The following is an 18,900-nucleotide window of genomic DNA, read 5'->3' on the forward strand; positions in this document are numbered from 1 at the left end:
GGTAGTGGCGGGGAGACTGAACGATGACATCATTAGGACAAGAACTACCGCTGATTGCCATGGGAGACTGCCATGGTGTTAAAAAAAAAAAAAAAAAATCACTTCAGTACAAGCTGAAAGCCTGGATTAAATTTTGATTTGCTATGGATTCTTCAAATGCAGAGTAACATCATGTCTTGGTTAAATGCGCTGCATTTCCTACAGGCAGAGCTGCAATGCACCAGCTATGAGGATGCTTGATTTTACTGTCCTGCAGATTAATTTACACTTTTAAGGGGCTTCACGCTGGTTTGTTAATTCTAAAGGGATGCAAAGATGAATGCATTAACACTGCCTCATTAACAACTGGGGTTTGTTTTGTTTTCCAGCTGGATGAGAGAAATGTTCAATGCCAAAAATCCTGCTTATAGCAACTACAGCTTGTCAGAAGTTTATGTGCTTATTTAAAACCACAAACTAAGTGCAGAGCCAGCATCTCCTCTCTTCCTCAAGTTTATTAAGAATTCAGTAAATCCCACAGAGCCAGAGCATTCAATCTTTTTGCCCACAAAACCACTCGCTCATTTGCTTTGAGAGAGAGCACAAAAGGACTAGTTTTGACCCCAGCTTCTAGTAAGCACTAATATCTCAAAACACACACAAATGAGACACATCAGGCATTAAGACTGAAGCATTTCTTTTCTCCCACTACTAAATATTTCACCAACTATTGTCCCCATTTTAAGTGTTTGAACACAAAATCCTTAGAACTTTAACAAATATTACATGGATATTACATGTTCTTATTTGCATGGGCTGGTCTGTCAGGCAAAACAGCCTGGACAAGAAATTTAGTACAATAATAGTAGAATAGATATATGTTATTAATAAGGTATATTGTTGTTTGGAATACATCATCAATTGAAAACTCCACATTTTTATTCACATAAAAGCTGGCACATAGTTTGACAGTACATTCAAACAAACAGGAACAATGCTAAGTACAGCCAGTCCAGAGGCCTGGCACAGCCACATGCCTCATGGCATGTATTTTGCCAAGCACAGCTGTATTGCAGCATGCAGTAATACATAAATTAATTTCTAAGTAAAAGGGGAAGCCACAAATGAACGCATTGCCTGACACAGTCCTTATAAAAACCATGAACTGCATTAACAGTATAAAAACAAAAAAGGAAAATGTTCCTGTTTTTAGTTAAAAAACCAACCAAACAAACCAAAAACCAAAAAACTTTTAAAGGAAAACCAAGACTGATTTGGTAAAAGAAACTACATTCCCCTCTCCCCCCACTTAAGGAAATCAAGACAACATCCAAATTGTATATCTTTTTGCTAATAAGTGATTATTAATATCAATGTACTGGGCATCTGCCTTTCCAAAATGAACACTTCGGCATTCTAGTACATTTCCTTGACACAAAAATCATTTCTGTCTGTTAAAGGAGAAACCTCCTCCCACAGAGCTTATTTAAAAATGGTAAAGCACATCAAATGTGATTAATGCTTAATTATCACTGTGTTCAAACTGTACAGATTTTTTTTTAGGTTTCTTTTTTTTTTTTTAATTGTTTAAAAGACCAAGAAAGAACACAAAGGTGCATGGAGGGAAAGGCGATGATCAACAGTGATGTGCCTTGCACTGAAAGCATTAAACATTGGGTATCTTGGTGATCCTGCCCCTCCTCTGAGATGACCTTTGGGATTCTGTCAGAAATGACAGAAGACCTTTTTTCCCCAGAAAACAAGAACTGCCACTACTCCTGGCAGATTCTGGAGAAAACATGTCCTTGTCTCAAGCAGATACGCTGTAAATGAAGATGCTCAGCCTTGAGGCCACTATGTTTCCCCGTGCCTGTTCCCCAGCAGTTGTATCCACGACAGAGGAGGAACCGAGAGCCCTCTGGGACATATGGCAACTGGGAGCAGGATGTTTTTGTCTGAACAGTTCTCCTGGACTACAGCCCATTTCTTGCACAAGTCTGAGTGCCTGTGGAAAAGAGCAGGCTACTTTGAATTACTCACGTGGCGGAAACTTGAGCAGCAGCCTCTCTCTCTCTCACACGCATCTCAGACCCAGCAGGCAGGGAGCTATGAGTACACCTCCAAGGCAGCGCTAGACATATGGTTGTACTACCTGCATTTATAACTGTGTGACAGAAGTCAGACTGTTATACATCACCTTTCCTGCCATTGGAAGGGACATTGTCTACCTGGCCTGAAAGCTTGGCTCCCACTGGTGTAAAGGTGGAAAAAAAACAAACCAAAAACATTTTTTGCAGCAAAATGGTATACAACACTTCCCTTTGAAAAGGAGTATTTCCTGTGCCACAAAGAAGTCTAGCAGGATGAATTCAGGAGCTTGTTCAGAAGCAGCAGGAATGCAGAAGGGGGTAAGTAAGCATCCAGTCCATCACCCACACATACAGGATTTTGTCTTGCCCTCGCTGAACTCTGCTGAGGTGAAGAGTTGACTAGAGAAACCTAGAGGACAAGTTACATCCCTGTTCCATGCAATGAGGTTTGACACAGTACTTGTTGGCTATGTTTTCTCCAGTTAAAGAGGCTCCTGGGACTGATGCACAATTTCTTTTAAAGATAAACATCCTCTCAACATTTGCTTTTCTTTGGAAAAATTCCTGTAAGTTTTATGCCTTGAAGCTGAGCTCACATAATAGGAAATCATGTATAATACAGTGTAATTAAAACCTTCCTATAAGGATACAGCAACTCCACCATTACACACCATTCAACCAACTCCATCATATGGTAGATTAAACAGTGTGGGTTGTCAGTCTGTGCATGACACATGGTAATTCCAGTAAAAGCAACGAGCATGGCACTTAATGAGAACACACTTTGTTCATACTCACTCCCTCCCAAGTGCTGATCACAGTAATGTTTAAGCTTCATGTTCACTTGCTCAAAAAAAAATAAAACAAACTTAAAAAATAAAAAAATTGAATCACCATGCATTCCCTTGTGGCCCATTTTGTAATTGCTCCACTTGCTCCAAGATCTTAATTTAGTTGATTAATCTGATACTGGGTTCTAATTAACAACTCGTTTTTAATTCCATACAGTGAACTCCTCTGTCAACCTGTATGAGCAGTAATTTTGTGGTTTCACAATCACAGAGTGAAACTTTAATGATGCAAGTGTAGAAAATGAGGAGCTGTTATGGAGATAAACATTCAATTCAGACACTAAGTTGTTTAAAAAAAAAAACAAAATCAAAAAACCTACAAAAATCAGCCTGTCTGCTTCATAAACTCTTAAAATTAGGCTACCTTTTGCATGACTTGAAGTAGAAGCTGAGGGGACTCTAACACTATTGTTAGGTCTGGCGGGAAGGTAGCTCTGCACTTTCTTGCAACCGTTAGTTCACTGTGGATCTCACCATCTCTACCACAGCATAACCCAAGTGAAAGCTATCCCCGTGCAAGGGACAGAAGTCTACAGTGTATTAGACACTGGTCTTTCCCACAGAAGGCTACAAATCTTTCTGTACCAGAACATGAAACTAAGCAAAACATAGAATAGCCCTAACAAAATATAAACAAACACTGCGAAGGCAGATTTCCAAAATGCTGGTGTTGTAACTAGTCTTTAGCCAGCTAAAACCTGGAAGACTCCTCAGGATTCATGTATTTCAGACTTGGAAATCAACAGGATATCACGTATAATAATAGTACATGAACACATACTCCTATCTGCTTTACAGATTTAAAGTGACCCCAAAACCTGTACTTCAAAATTGATTTATAAAGAAAATTATGGTTTCAGCAGAAGTAATATTGTAAAGCCACTACCTGTTTATAACATTAAATTAATTGATGATGCAATTATTGCAGACCCAAGTGTCTTGGTGGATTCTAAAATAGTTTTTACTTGATGTTCTATCTAGCAATTAGTGGTAAATTGTTGGTGAGGTTTTTAATCTGCTAACATTCAGATGAGGGCAGGCAGCCAGCACCATACTCAGTGAAGTTTTCCATCTGCCTGAGCTTTGCAGTATTATTAGGAACAGTGTTATTTCAACTGTGAAAAAAGTGGGAACAAAAAAAAAAACCCCCACCACCAAACACTTTTATTGTACAGATTTCAATGGCTCATTCATCTGGTAAAAATCAGTTAAATTGGCTTGCTTTCCTTACGTCCAAGTGTTTAAAAAAAAAAAACAAACCCAAAACCCACAAACACAAAACCAAACCAAACTGACATTCTTCCTTGACCTGGCTATCTTTTCAAGCCTTCAATTTATGCAGTTCCAAGTAAGAGACATCCCTGAGTCTGTTTCCTAAGTACAAGATCAGAAATGAAGATTTTAGTGTGCTATCTCTGAGGGCCAATTCCACCACACTAGCAATAACTGAGAGTGTATGGGAAGAGCTAATGAACATGAAAGACAAAACAAAGGTTTACATTTCCCTTGAATTACAAAGCTCAGCTCAATAAGGGTTCCTCTGTGCCCTGGAAACCTAGGCTTCAGTACAGGTAGTTGATTTGCAATTATATTCAGCCTTATCCTTTCACGTAGCACCTTTCATCCATGAGTCTCAAAGCTCTTTAGAAAGAAAACTGGTATACTAGTCTCCTTTTCACAGGTAAGGTTGTCTTGCCAAAGATCAGGCACTGACCTTACGGCAGACTGAGAGCTGGTATCCAAGTTGCCTGACTTCCAAGTAGTTCAGAACACAGTCCACCAGGCAACGCTGGCTTGTGTGAAACACCAGTTAGATATGGTTTATGTGTAGGGAAGAGACTGACAAATATCTATACAGGTTAGGCAATTTGCCATAGATGGGCTGTACTGCTACTGTGGTAAAAGAGCATCTTATTTCCTCTGGCCCTACCCCTTCTTGCACAGAGAGTAAATGGCTATATTATTAAAACAGGAAAGCACATTAAACTGAAGAAAAGATGCATACTGGGAGCATCATTTATCTCTGAGTGTGTTTTAGCATCCCCTTGGCTGGTAAGTAGCAATAAAAATGTAACATATATGCCATTTTTCCATGTCAAGTAAGAAGATGTCTTGAGTAAAAGTAAAGTGAGGCAGGCTATAAAATAGAGGAACAAGGATTGTTTCAGCTAAATGTCTAGTGCTTCAATAAGAACATGCTTTTGTTGCCTCTACTTGCCTACCAATGCTGACAGTTTTTTTTCCAAAATGGCTGAATACTATCAGTTTGAATAGTCTTTGTTGTGAGTTTTACTAAAACAAGTAAAATAACATTTAAAAAAAAAAGATGCTGTTGACTCAGAAGTCTGCAAGTCTCATCAGAAGAAGTGATTGCTTGTCGCTGCCCAGCTCCTGGATACAACCCTGAGTACAAGGCCAGCCCACAGGAGGAAACATAAGGGCAACAACACACAAACTAAAGGATACACAAATAAAATCTGCCCATCAGGACCGGCAGCTCCCCAGGAAATCAGCCCACAGTACCCCAAGCCAGTTGTTCAATTTCATACCGAAGGTGTGAGTCAATCAGCATTGTGCCATTTCAGACTCATGTCTGGCTAGGGCTCCCACATTACAGTCTAAGTGCTCCACAGCTATTCTGCGCTCTACACCTTCACTGAGCTCCAGCAATCAGAGCAATAAACCTTGGGGATCTCACAGGGAAAAAAGGTAAGATATTTCATGTGACAGCAACAACAGAACCACAACAAGCCACATGGCGTTTGTGCCTCAGCCCCATTTTAAAGGTGCTAGGCACCAGCACAGATACAGCTGCCGCTGCCTGCTCAAAGCAGTTTACAGTTTGAACTTGAATACTAAACAAACCATACAAAGCCTGAACTATCAACCTGCATTTTGCATTTTCATGACCTTCACCCACTTGTATATTCAAACACCACCAGAGAGGACTCTGCACCTCCTATTTCAGTGAGCTGTCCTCAATTAGCCAGTCAGTGGTGTTTCACGTGAAGGGAGGTTTACTTTCTATTCTAAGCAGTATTATTTTTGTACATAGTCATCTTATCTACCAGAGGACTTGTATGCATACATTTTTGCCCCATATACGTCCAAGAAAAGATCATAGAATAGAATCATAGAATCACTTAGGTTGGAAAAGACTGTTAAGATTGAGTCCAACCATTAAGCAGGATATAAAGTATGTTTCACAAGTCAGACAATCAATTAGAACTGAACTCTAACATTCATTATGCAAAAATATCTGAAAACAGACTAACAAGTCAGTCAAGAGGAAAATACTCCTAGCCTGGATTTAAAAGCTCCACAGCATTTTAGACACCTAAATGAGCAATTCTACAGCTTCTGCAAATGTTAATCAGATATCAGATACCAAACTCAAAGACTCTGCTCTGCATTTAAAGCATGTTATAGTTCAGAGTCTTGCATTCTCTAGACAGTTACAACCCACACACTCCTTTACTAGACCAAGCCTAAGACCCAGGGTAGAAACAGTCAAAGAAAGATGGAAGGAACACCCTGCATGTGAAGATCTGAAAAAAATATTAATATTATTCCATCTTGTTTCTGCAGAAATCAGGCAGTCATGAGTTATTGTTTCCATGCTGGCGATGAGGGGGACAACTGCAGATTTTCAAAACAGGGGCCTTGAGCCCATGTTACCCTTCGGGCTTTAGCTTTTCTGGGGAAAGAGCCAGAAAGGGGAAGTTAGTTTGTTCTCTCAGACCACATTCTAGTTTACAGTCAACATATACCAGCCATATCTAATTTAGCCAAGTTTTTCTCTGGGAACATATAACCACAGATAGTTACTGATACAGAACTAACTTATCCAAAGTAAAGCACACCCAAAGGTACCTAGTGCTTAGGGAAATGACTTAACACAGCATCGACTCTGACATGCATTTCTCCATACAGCCTTCTCCTACTTATATCTCCAGCAGATATGATTTATTACCCCATCTCTGACTTTGAAGAAAAAAACCTGCACTGTTGATAGCGTTGGTCCTTCATGTGTGTCTGACCTGCAAGCACAGAAGCTCTCTTGCACAGATAGCCTCTTCCAGCTCAACCAAATCCCACTCAGTTCTAAAAGCTTCAAAATTTAATCCGTATTGTTGCCTAGAGAGAACCAGTCTAAGCAAACAACCCAGTCCTTGTTTGAACTCTGCAGAAGTTGGTCAGCAGAGGATGACTTACCTGTTTTACCTTATCTGCTCAAATGTGCAATCACCTCCTTGACCTTCTTATACAGTTATGCAGCAACTGATACACAAATGAATAAAGGAGATCTACACGTAACATTCATAAAATGTAATACAGGCATTTGCCTTTTTCTTTACAATCATAATTCAGCTTCCTCTGTGCAGCTGTATATCTCTAGTGAGGCTGATTTACAGCTGGGAAAGCAGAACTTGCTCCTTCTACTTGTGTGATAAAATCTAATTCAAGTGATGCGCTAGTACAGTTCCTCAGCTATTAATTTCCTCAATGTTTAAAACTAAACCAGCTTTCATGTTCAGACTGTTGTATTTGTTTCGCTCTGCTTCTCTCTGGAAGAACTGCACCTTTGCGCATTGCTGGATTTTTGTTTGAAAGAACACAAGAGGGTTAAACTAATTTAAGGTGAATAAATTTCTCAAGGTAGAAGTTCTTGTACTTCTGCAGCCAGGAGAAATTTGATGGCAAAATAAAATTCATTTTGAGTTTTGACCATGAGAAACAGAAGAATGTTAGCAGAAGATTAATTTCAAGAAAATGAATCTGTGCCTTTATACTTGAATTAATTGTCAGTTTAATGTAGTCGGACTTGCAGAAAAAACAAGCCATATGCACCATATCTGCTAAGCACAAGACATTCATACCTAAAATGAATGTTTTCAAAAGTAAATAGGAGTTAAGGAAGCAACACAGGAAAAAGGCTAAGACTAAAACCCAGCAATAGTTTCCAGGCTATAAATTCTAAGTTCTATAAATGCCCAATCTTTATAGCCTAAGCTTCCCCCTTTCTTATCCCAGATATTGACGAACAGGAGGAAAACACAGAAACAAAGCACCACAGCTCCTCCTTAATGTGTCACTTCCGAATATATTAAAGACAGTCTCTTGGGAAAGCCACCTACCCTGCATGGAGGCAGAGGGAAAAGAGAGAGTCAGGACTGTTCATTGATGCAAGCACCACATCTCTCATTCCAAGAGGTGCAGCTTTCAGCCCTACAGATAACAGTGGCAGCAGACAGCTCTTCTCTCTGCAGACTGGCTGGCTGTTTGCTCACATCTTTTCCATGGCTTTTATGGGGGAACCTTCCACTTTGCTCGCAGTCTTCCCTGCTTATCCACATCTCCCCTTTCCCCCTTTATTGGCATCCCTTAATTTGTCCCTCTTATACCCCCACTACACAGTTCCTGGGATACACCCCTTATATGTGGAGTGCCTGAGACTTACCCAGTACTGCTCAGTCACTTGACTAGATGTTGCATCTGTTTGAGAGCATCCAGGGCACTATATAAGGCACAGTCTTCCTACACAGTGCCTCTGTCACATCAAACAAGGCTGTTCAAGCCTGCTGAAACATTTGAATGCCTTTTTAAAGAACATGCTCCAAGCTCTATCCAAGCCACAGGAGCACACTTATTACAAAGGGAGTATCACTAGCAGCACTGCTTGGAATGAAGTTTCCTAGCAAATTTCAGAATCAATTTATTTAAATCTTATCTGTGTTTGTCCACTGCTGTATGATAAATAAAAGCACTGATATGAGAACAACTGAAAAATTGAGAAATTAAAAAAATTACACTCCAAGCAAGCTGTAATATTTCTTCTTTTCCTTTCCTGCTCCTTCCTTGGCATAGCAATGGCATGATCCCTCTTTGAGCAGGAATACATACCTCATGAACCCAGCAGTAAAAACAAACTTCTGTAACCAAAATAAGTATATTTCAGAACTAAGCCTTCAATACTCACCCAAAGTGTTTGTTGCAAAGTTTTTTTCAAGTCCATCTTCAGTTAATTCTCTGTTATTCACCATACATCCTGCATTGTTGACCTGTAAGACAACTCCTGTAAACAAAAATAATCTACACAAATATCTACAAAAAACCCCACATGTACAAGCAGTCCATGTTAGTTTGCTGTTTTCTGACACTGCAACACAAAGCTACAAACTGTCTCAATAAACCATGCTATTCCAAGTCACACTACTCTGTCGCTGATCATAAAGCGGATCCTTCATAAAAGGATCTTCAGAAAAATGGCTCACCACAGATGTATTACACTAAGAGCCAACAGTCCTCGTAGTGCCTTACTCCATGGTTTTAAACTCTTTTCTCACAGAAAGTAATATGCAAGTTGTAGAGCAGACATTAGAACATAAATATGCAGTGTAGTTTGTTAGTCTCATCTGAGAGACCACACTGACCCCACATCATCCACACTATGTGGTGATGTATTCTCTGTTAGGGGAAAATTCACTATGGGAAGCTGTGCAACATGAGGTAGAATGGCCCACAGGAACTCTCACCCTCAGCAAATTAAAAGCTCCAAACTTGGCAGATTAGCCAGGTCAGCAGGTTGCTGCATCCTAGTTAGCCCTGAGAAGAGCAGAGCTAACCAGCAGAGGTGCTTCATACTGACTTTGTGCCCTGGTTGTAGGGATCCCAGCTTTTCTCTCTGCCTGGCAATCCTGCACAGATACCCCACTTGACTCACACATTGCTAAAACAGCACTGCACCACACAGCATGGATGCACTGTAAGGTAAAACCTCATGAACAGTCAGAAGCTTGCAAGCTGTGTGCAGCTAACATATTCTCAGACACACTTCTTTCTCTGCCTTACCCTACAGAGGAAGCTTGAGCTTTTCTTTCCCACCTCGAAAAGAGATCTGCCCCTACATACCTTCCTGCTCATTCCCTGCTACTCCTCAAAAGCTATTTTCCCATTTCTATCAGAATCTCCTCATCCAGTAAGCACCAAAACAACTGCTCTAGGTGCCTCAGTTTTAGTACAGCCCCCAAAGCAAATTTTCACTGATAAATAAAGGAGAAAGAGTACTGAGCCCTTTACCAGCCATGCTGCTTAACTGTTTGCTCTCTCCCTGGCTCTGTTTTAGACTGCTCTAACTAGACTTTCTATAAAAGTTTAATTTGTAAGAAGAACTAGCTTTAAGAGGGACAAAGTTATTAGTAATGAAAGTCAAACAGAAAATGTGTGGCAAGAACCTCAAAAGACGCAGCTAAAAAATTACTGCTTTTCTCTTTTTTTGTATCGTATCTGTGTATGTGAACTGAGAATGGACAAGAGCAAACAGACCATGGAGACTACTGCAAAAACTAAATTTAGAAAAAATTAAGCAGAGAACTGTGGGCCAAAGTGTGAAATCTAGACTACCTGTTGGACAAATTCATAGGCTACATACTCCAAAGACAGACACATGATTTAAGTATGCAAACTTACCAACACATTTAATTTGTGTTCATTTTTGAATTTTTCAGCAAACTTCCAGATTTCCTTGGGATTAGATATATCCACAATATGCAAGAAGATATTCTAAAGGAAAAAAAAAAAAAGTAAGTTACAATCAACAGAGACAGTGAAGAGTCCCTATTCACTGCTAAGGCCTATCCAGGTGAAAAGGTATTTAAGCAGTATGAAAAAAATGTTATCTCCAGGACACAAGTAAAACACTTAGGTTAACATGCACAACTGGGAAATCTAATTCTAGTCCTTAAAACATGCTTAGTCACTTGATTCAGTTGCTTCTGAGCCATAGCTTTTTAATGCCAAATTTATTAAAAGAGAGCCCTACTTAGATAAATATACGTGACAGACAGTCAGGCATAGCAGAGAACTAGAAAAATATTGCAAGACTTGCAAAACTTCTGTTTAAACAATTCATATAGCAGCTTCCTCTTTAGCTGAAAGCAACTTTCCAAAGCAATGCTCAAGGTCACAGCATTAGAGAATAATATAGGTCAGAAGGGACCTCTGGAGGCCACCTGGTCCCACCCCCATCTCAAGGCACGTAACTGAGATCAGGTTGTCCAGGGAAGTTTTATGTAAAGATGGAGATTCCCCAGCCTCTCTGAGCACCCTGCTCCAGTGTTTGATCACCCTCATGCTGGGGGGGGAGGGAATTTCCTACTATTAGTCAGAATTTTTCCCTGTTGCAATTTATGTCTCCCGCCTTTCGTCCTGTCACTGCAGGACTCCAAGAGGAGCATGGCACTACCTTTCCTACACCCTCCCATCACATGGCTGTAGGCTACAGTAAGACCCATCTCAGCCTTCTGTTCTTAACACTGAGCAAAACCAGCCCTCTCAGCCTCTCCTTGCACATCATGTGTCCCATCTCCCTAGTCACCTTGGCAGCCCTCCGCTGGACTTGCTCCAGGACATCGATGTCTTCAGGATCCTGGGGAGTCCAAAACAGGGCACGGGACTCCTGCTGTGGTCTCACAAAGGCTTAATAGAAAGGAAGATGCACCTCCCTCAGCCTGCTGGCTACAGTCATGTTCATACAGTCTAGGGTGAGGTTGGCCTTCCTTGCCCCAGGGCACACTGCTCACTCAGGGACAACTTGTCACCCCCAGGTCCTTTTCTGCAAAGCTGCTTTCCAGCCAGCCAGTCCCAGCCTGTACTGCTCCATGGGGTTACTCTATCCCAGGGCAGGATTGTGCATCTGCTTTGGGTGAACTTTATGAGGTTCATCTCAGCCCATTTCCTCACCTGTTAAATCCCTCTGAATAGCAGCCCTGCTCTCCAGCTACCTCCCCCCCCTTTTGAGATCATCTGCAATCTGACAAAGATTGCATTTCATCATCCAAGTTGTTAAATGAGACATTAAACAGTTTTTGCCTCTGTATTGACTCATGGGGGATGCCACTAAAAAATGGTTAACAGATCAGCTTTGTACTGTTGATTACCACTTCCTGAGCCAAATGTTCCAGACAGTTTTCCACCCAGCTTGTCATCCACTAATTCAAATGACATCTCTCCAAACTGGCTACCAGGATACTATGGCAGACCATGGAAAAAACCTTGGCAAAGTTAAGGAAAGTGGCATGCACTGCTCTCCTCTTGTCCATAGGCAGAGTCATCTCACCAAAGGCAGCAATCAGGATGCTCAGGCCACACTTGATAAATCCACACTTTTTTTCCCCTAATCACCTTACTGTCTTTCACGGCTTCTGTGAGGATTTGCTCCATAGTTTTCCTGGGGAGCAAGGTGAGGCTTACCATGCTGTAGTTCCCTAAATCCTGCTTGCCTTTTTTGAAAATGAGTGGTTTGCCTTTCTCCAGTTAACAGGAAGCACCTCCCGCTTTGAGGAGGTTTTCCTTGAAGATCAACCAGATTTCCCAAGGCTCTCCAAGGCTCTCTCCCATGGGAACCTGCCAACGAGGTCCATAAGAAAAAGACAGAATCTGCTTTCTTAAAACAAAAGATTGTAATTCTACTACTCATCCTTCTTGCCTGTCTCGATCTTAAATTCCACAATCTCATGGCCACTTCCACCAAAGCAGCTATTCAAGGCTGCTATTCACAGCAGGTCCAGCAGAGATCACCTCTAGCTGGCTTGTCCAACACTTATATCAAAAACCTGTCCTCAATGCTCTCCAGAAATCTCCTGGATTGTTTATGCCCTGCTGTGTTGCCAGGAAGTATCAGGGTGGTTCAAGTGCCACATGAGTACCAGGACCTGCGATCATGGGGCTTGCTTAGCCCTCTAAAAAAGGCTCCATCTGCTTCCTCTACTTCATCAGGCAGTCTGTAGCAGACACTCACCATGATGTCATCCACCCACCATGACATCATCCACACTGATCTGACCTCTGTGCCTTACCCATGAGCTCTCAACTGGCTCGCGACCCATTTCAGAGCAAAGCTCCATGCATTCAAGCCACTCCTTTGCATAGAGCACAACTCCTCCTCCTTGTCTTCCCAGCTTCTAAAGGGCCAGTATACATCCATTCCAGCACTCTAGTCATGCCAACTATATCGCCCTAATCCCAGTGAGATCACAGCTCTGCAACAATGCATAGATCCCTGTTTGTTTCCTATTCTATGTGTATTCATGTCCAGGCATCTGAGATGGGCTCCCAGTCATGTTGCTTTCACATGAAAACTGTGAGAGCCTCCTCCATTTTGCTGTCCCCTAGACACATACTCACTGTCCCCATGACTCCACTCCTCTTCTGGGTTTGGTCACTGTAACCCAATAAAACCAGTTTAAAGCCCTCCTCACTAGCTTAGCAAACCTGTTGGCAAAGATACTCTTGCTCCACTTTGTCATTCTGGCTCAGCAATGCTCACTTCTCAGAGAAGGTCCAAGAGGTCATAAAGGCCAAAGACAAAGTGATAAAGGCCAAAATGACACCAGCTGCACATTCAGGTGTTGACCTACAGGGTGCATATGCTCCTACCCAAGCCCTTCCCTTTCTCTGTAAAGATTTAGAAGAACACTACTTGGGCCCTTCACCCTCTGTAAGCACTCTTGATGAACTCAAGGTCACCTCACAATGTCACAGACACCCATGTGGTTCGACAACAAGAGGTACAAGTCTGAGGTCCAGACAAGCCTCAGCAGACTCTCCACAATACCCTACATCTGAGTCCCCAGCAAGTGACAAACCTCTCAAGACATCAAGCCAAGACTGCAGATGGGTGCCTCCATCCCCCACAGGAGGGAGCCTCCAGCCATTATCACCCACCACTTCCTCCCAGTGTCGACAATGGTTCGGGCTCATCTGTCTCCAACACCTCCCCTGACAGAGCTTGTTCCTCCTCATCTGTTACCATGGCACTATACCTATCCTATAAATGCACATCTGCAGGCAGAGAACGAGCCTGCCTTCTGTTGCCAGCAGTCACAAGCTTCCATTCCTCCCCATCTTAGGAGTCTCTATCCACCACTTATTCGAGCATAGCTTCTAGCTGTCCCTCCTTCCACACAATGTGGGGTTTGTGCCCTTCTACTCTGCAAAGACCTTGTCAATCTCCTGTTTCTGTTCCCTACGGTTATGCAGCCTGTTCATTTCCTGCTGTCACTTCACCTGGCAGCCCAGCACCTTGACCACAGCAGAACCCAACAGATGAGGCCACCATCATGCTCTGCCCCAGGCTCAGGGAAAAGTACCAGTCACTCCCTGCAGCCCGATCTCTGTCACATCATTCCTCTGGAGCTCTGTCTGGGCCAGCCTCCCATGTGCCAGGCGCAGTCGCTCCAACCAGGCAGGGCAAGAGAGCATGCTTTCAGGTACATCACTGCGCCCACTGCAGCTGTCTCTGAGTGTCAGGTGCCTTCTGCATTCCCTTCCATGCTAACTGCTGCGTTAACTGCCAAGTCCTTGTTAGCCACCCCATGTCACAACAGTCTTGCAATGTTTTGAAATACTACAGCCAGCAATGTGGATGCAATAGAATAAAAAAAAAAAAAAAAGGAAAAGACATAGAGCAAAGTTATAATTTTTCTAAACCACTAAAGCTAGAAATAGTCCCTCTCTCCAAAACATCAAAAACCTTTTACTGTTTGTTACAGGCAATTCTCTTGCTTTTTGCAGATTTGTATTCTACCTAGTACAAGCATAGTGGCATTTATCAGCATACAAAAGGCATGTCAACTCCTACTCTTCTCCTAGATAGCACTTAGTCTCAAAAGACACACCACAGATAGTCTTATGACATATTCCCAGGAAAAGGCAGTTATGAAATAATTATGCAGAGAATGTGTTCTCATGCAAAACAACAAATAATCATTAAAGGACCTCCTCTCTTTCCAAGCTGTTTCTTTAAATACTCATTATACAAGCAAATGAGGTAAGTGAAGAAGCTGAGAAAATAAGGCATTATTCCCTGCCTATAATTCTGCTTCCCTGCAGATAAAAAACACATGACTTCTTCTCTTTAGCCATTGGATTTCAGCTCTTTAGTTGAGTTAGGTCAGAATTTTCTCATTGTGATGTTAATTTGTGATGAAAAACTTGACACTGCTCTACTGTTTCTAACTGGACACCTCACTAAAAGCTTTCTACTTTTAAAGCTATTACCATTATCTACTGGAACAGAAGAGCTGAAGTTTTTTGGGCAGATGTTCAATATTACAAGTTATTTCGGAGACTGAAAAAGATCTAAATCAACACTTATCTGCTGAAGGCTGTCACACTGGCTCAGAAAAAGGACCCACAGGCCTGTTCCCTATAAAAGTCCTCAGTGGTAGCAAAGTAATTTTCAAAGTGAGACCTAATCTCCGTGACTACATCTACTTTAACAGATTAGGAGAACTTCCCAGTTCCCAGGTCTAGGTGCAGGTGCCTGCCAAATAATAACTCCATTTCACCACTGAACTCCAGCTGTGTTGCTGTGGAAGATGGAAAAAAATCTTTGGCATATACTACAACAGGATCTCTTTTCAGATGATCAGGAAGAGCAAGTTAAGTCTGGATACAGCTTGTCGAGTTGCAGATAAAGCATTTTATTATCTCCTTGGATTTCTTCTGAATGAGTACTTATAAAGAAGTACGTTCTTGTGGACTCCTTATTAAAATGACTCTTCCCAGTGCAGTCACACGTCCCACAGGGCCTCTTGTACAGCTCGTCTAATGCTTCACTGAATGCTGCTTTCTATACAAGTGTCCTGTCCCCAGAGTCACACACAAGTTCTGCGGTGCCCTCATACTCTTTCATGACTAGAGAAACTACAGGTTTGCAGCCTACCAAAAATGCAGTGATTGTGCTGCTTTTAGAGGAAGAACATTATTTGCCTCAAGTTTTGTTTCACCAAATGACAGAAAACAGAACATGAAGGAACCTTCAGAGGTCATTGAACTCACCCCTCTTCCCAGGCTGTCTGACTGCAGTTGGAAAAGGAGGTAACACAGATAATCACCAGTCTTACTACAGCCATGGGATTACAGAGTTATAGACAGCTGGAAAGTATTTATTTCTACATAAGGACTGATCTAATCCACCTCCATTAAAGAACTGAAGTGTAATGCTGGTTGTGTCACACCAGGGATCTGGAACCAAAGAGCAGAAATTTAGTCAATATGGTATCTCTAACCATAAAAAGTCTTCAGAATTTTTGATCCACATTAAAAACTATTACTGGAATCAAGATACTGTGTTCAAGAGCCAAGTCACTATTTAAAATGAAGATAGGTCTCCATCCAAGTGCTGTGGGTTAACCCCAGTAGGCAGTTAAGCCCCACACAACCACTCACTCACTCCCCTCCCAGTGGGATGGGGGAGAGAATCAGAAGGGTAAAACAGACAAAACTTGTGGGTTGAGATAAAGACAGCTTAATAAGTGAAGCAGAGCTGTGTGTGCAAACAAAGCAAAATAAGGAATTCATTCACTACTTCTCATTGTCAGGCAGGTGTTTAGCGATCCCCAGGAAAGCAGGACTTCATCAGGTGATTTGGAAAGTCAAATGTCCCCCCTTCCTCCTTCTTCCCCCAACTTTTACGGCTGAGCATGACGTCATATGGTATGGGATATCCCTTTGGTCAGTTGGGGTCAGCTGTCCCCACTGTGTGCCCTCCCAATGTCTTGTGCAGCCTCAGCCTGCTCGCTGGTGGGGCAGTGTGAGAACCAGAAAAGGCCTTGATGCTGTGTGAGCACTGTTCAGCAATAACTAAAACATGGGTTGTCAACACTGTTTTGGTCACATACCCAAAACATAGCACCATAGGAGCTGCTATGAAGAAAATTAACTCTATCCCAGCCAAAACCAGTACACCAGGATAGAAAGACAATCACTGTACTTGTCCATATGCACACCCTCCTGAATAATTAGCAAAAGCAACAGTGACAGCTACAGGGTATACTGTAGAGTGATATATGCAGAAGCAAAAAGAATCTATAACAGAAGGGAGGAGGTAAGGAAGAGATATTATAGGAAAGAGAGATGGAAAAGTCTGTAGAGCATGGAACAAGGACCACACATAGGACTTCAGAGCAGACAACCTTAGCAAATCAAGAGCATGTTATTCAGACACATAAAACCTTCAACTCCAATGCTGTAAACTCGTAAGTGTTGTGACAAGAGTCTTGCAATGTATTAACTTTTAAAAGCCTCAGCCACATAGTCAGGAATAGTAAGTAGGACATCACAAAATATATCAACAACAAACATTAAATAAAACAGCATGCTGCTGGTGATGTTATTAATCACAGAAAACACCACCTAGTGAAATTAAATCACTTCAAACCATATGGATGATAAACTACTAGATGTTTCCATGTCCTTATGAAAATACTATTAAAAACACAACAGCAAAATGACAAAATAGAATATCTCAAGGTCTTTAGTATTAACAATCTCTGCAAGAGTAAACAAAAGACTGAAAAACAACTCACCTGATTGCCTGTTTCTGTCACTATTTCTCCTTTGGCGATCTCAGCCCGTTCCTTATTTCGGCAAACCAGATGAACCGTGCCACCTGGTGGATTTCGACAAGAAACACATTTGATAATTAATTACTAACTGTGTTTGGGGGAGGCATCAGCAAAGAGGGAGGGCCAGGAAGTGATGTGCAATTTGCAGTTCTTGTTCGGGGTTAGTTTTTTATACAATCCAAATGAAACAAAAAACCTTTTGTGATTGCATTCCAGTTTGTGGGAAATCTATAGCCTGCTAGTAGCAGTGGCAATACTGGTCAGATGGTCATCGAAATATCATGGGAGCTTCCCAGTAGGCAGAATGTTCCTGAGCTGTGCACAGCCAACAGTCCCACTTCTCTGCTGCCAAGAGCTGAGCAGTGGCTTTTCACCAATGCTGCTGAAGTTCATGTCTGTGGAGCTCTCAGGGCTTCCATGTCACTTGCTGATGAGCTGGGAGCAGGGAACTGGTTAGGGCCATGCCACCCCATAGGAGTCCCAGGTCCACCAGCCTAGGACTGTTCTCAGGGACAAATTGCCCCCAAAAGGCACCAACCCAGCAGTACCATCAGGCAGACTGGACACACCAAGAATCCCAACAGGGTCTGTCAAAAGGCTGAGGTAAAGGTCCTTCAAACAAAAGGTTTAGGACACAAAGAGTGAATATAATAAGAAATCTGGAAGATTTCTGCTTGACTCTGGTCCCTACGAAGGCAGGCAGGATGGAGAAAGTATCATGCTGCAACAGGATCCTCACGCAAGGCTGCATGTATGGAAAAGGCCACTGCACTCTAGGGTACTGTCTGCTCAAACCATTTTTTGTCAAGTCTGCACATCATGTTTCGTGTTGATAAAATACCAGAGCTATGCTGGAAATTGAAGCTAAGGCATCTGTATTGTAAATGCTTCTTTTGGCACATGCCTTATAAAGTTTAGTAAAGGGCTTGAACAACATAAGTGACTGGGATTGCTCTGTGAAAAGGAAATAAAAATGCCAGATATCAGAATTCTTCTCAGCAGTGGGAGATATGACAAGGATCATGGCCAAAAATTGCAGCTGAGGAGGCTCAGATCAGGCATTAAGAAAAAAAGTTTTCACTAGTTTTCTTCTAAATAGATCAGATTGTCCCAAGAGGATGCATAATTTCCATCCTTGCAGGTTTCAAGACCCAGAGAGACAAAGCAATGGCTGGTTTGATCTAGTGTTTAGTGTTGGCAAGTCTTGCTTGAAGTGGGATGCTGGAGAAGATGACCTCTAGAGGTCCCTTTCAACCACCTTTTCTATCAAAGGAACACACAGGGCAAGGCTCCTCTCAAAGGCCTGGATACTTATCATGATCTCATAGCTTAGCCACATTAAAGACAGCTTTCAAAAAGGACTAAAATACAGGTAGGCATAACTTTTTTATTTTTATGCTTTGTATTCTCTGATCATTACAAGTAATGTGTTAATCTCAGTCACAGGAGTACCTGCACTCTACTTTTACCTATTGTTAAAGGTGTTTTAGGGGTTGCTAGCAGTCCACCACCAGAGGGCTCAAGCAATGTAATCCCAAAGGCTTGATAATGGAAACAACGGTGCCAGGT

General features: G+C 41.9%; 1 protein-coding gene across 4 annotated transcripts in view; it reads right to left on the reverse strand.

The window, feature by feature from the left end:
* The window catches only part of DHRS12 (dehydrogenase/reductase 12), a 31,968-nt gene that overhangs the window by 10,058 nt on the left and 3,010 nt on the right, over positions 1-18,900 (reverse strand). For 2 of the 4 annotated variants that reach the window (XM_072850274.1, XM_072850273.1), the window contains exons 3-5: positions 17,293-17,375; positions 10,391-10,483; positions 8,901-8,982 (exon numbers count right to left, since the gene is read on the reverse strand). In XM_072850274.1, the coding sequence (XP_072706375.1) occupies positions 8,901-8,982; positions 10,391-10,483; positions 17,293-17,375 (258 nt within the window). Of the gene's footprint in view, positions 1-8,900; positions 8,983-10,390; positions 10,484-11,297; positions 14,279-15,763; positions 15,950-17,292; positions 17,376-18,900 lie in introns of those variants that run through there. The other 2 variants (XM_072850275.1, XM_072850276.1) reach the window with 2 other exon arrangements.

Source organism: Ciconia boyciana, chromosome 1, assembly GCF_034638445.1.
Source record: "Ciconia boyciana chromosome 1, ASM3463844v1, whole genome shotgun sequence".
Classification (NCBI taxonomy): Eukaryota; Metazoa; Chordata; class Aves; order Ciconiiformes; family Ciconiidae; genus Ciconia; species Ciconia boyciana.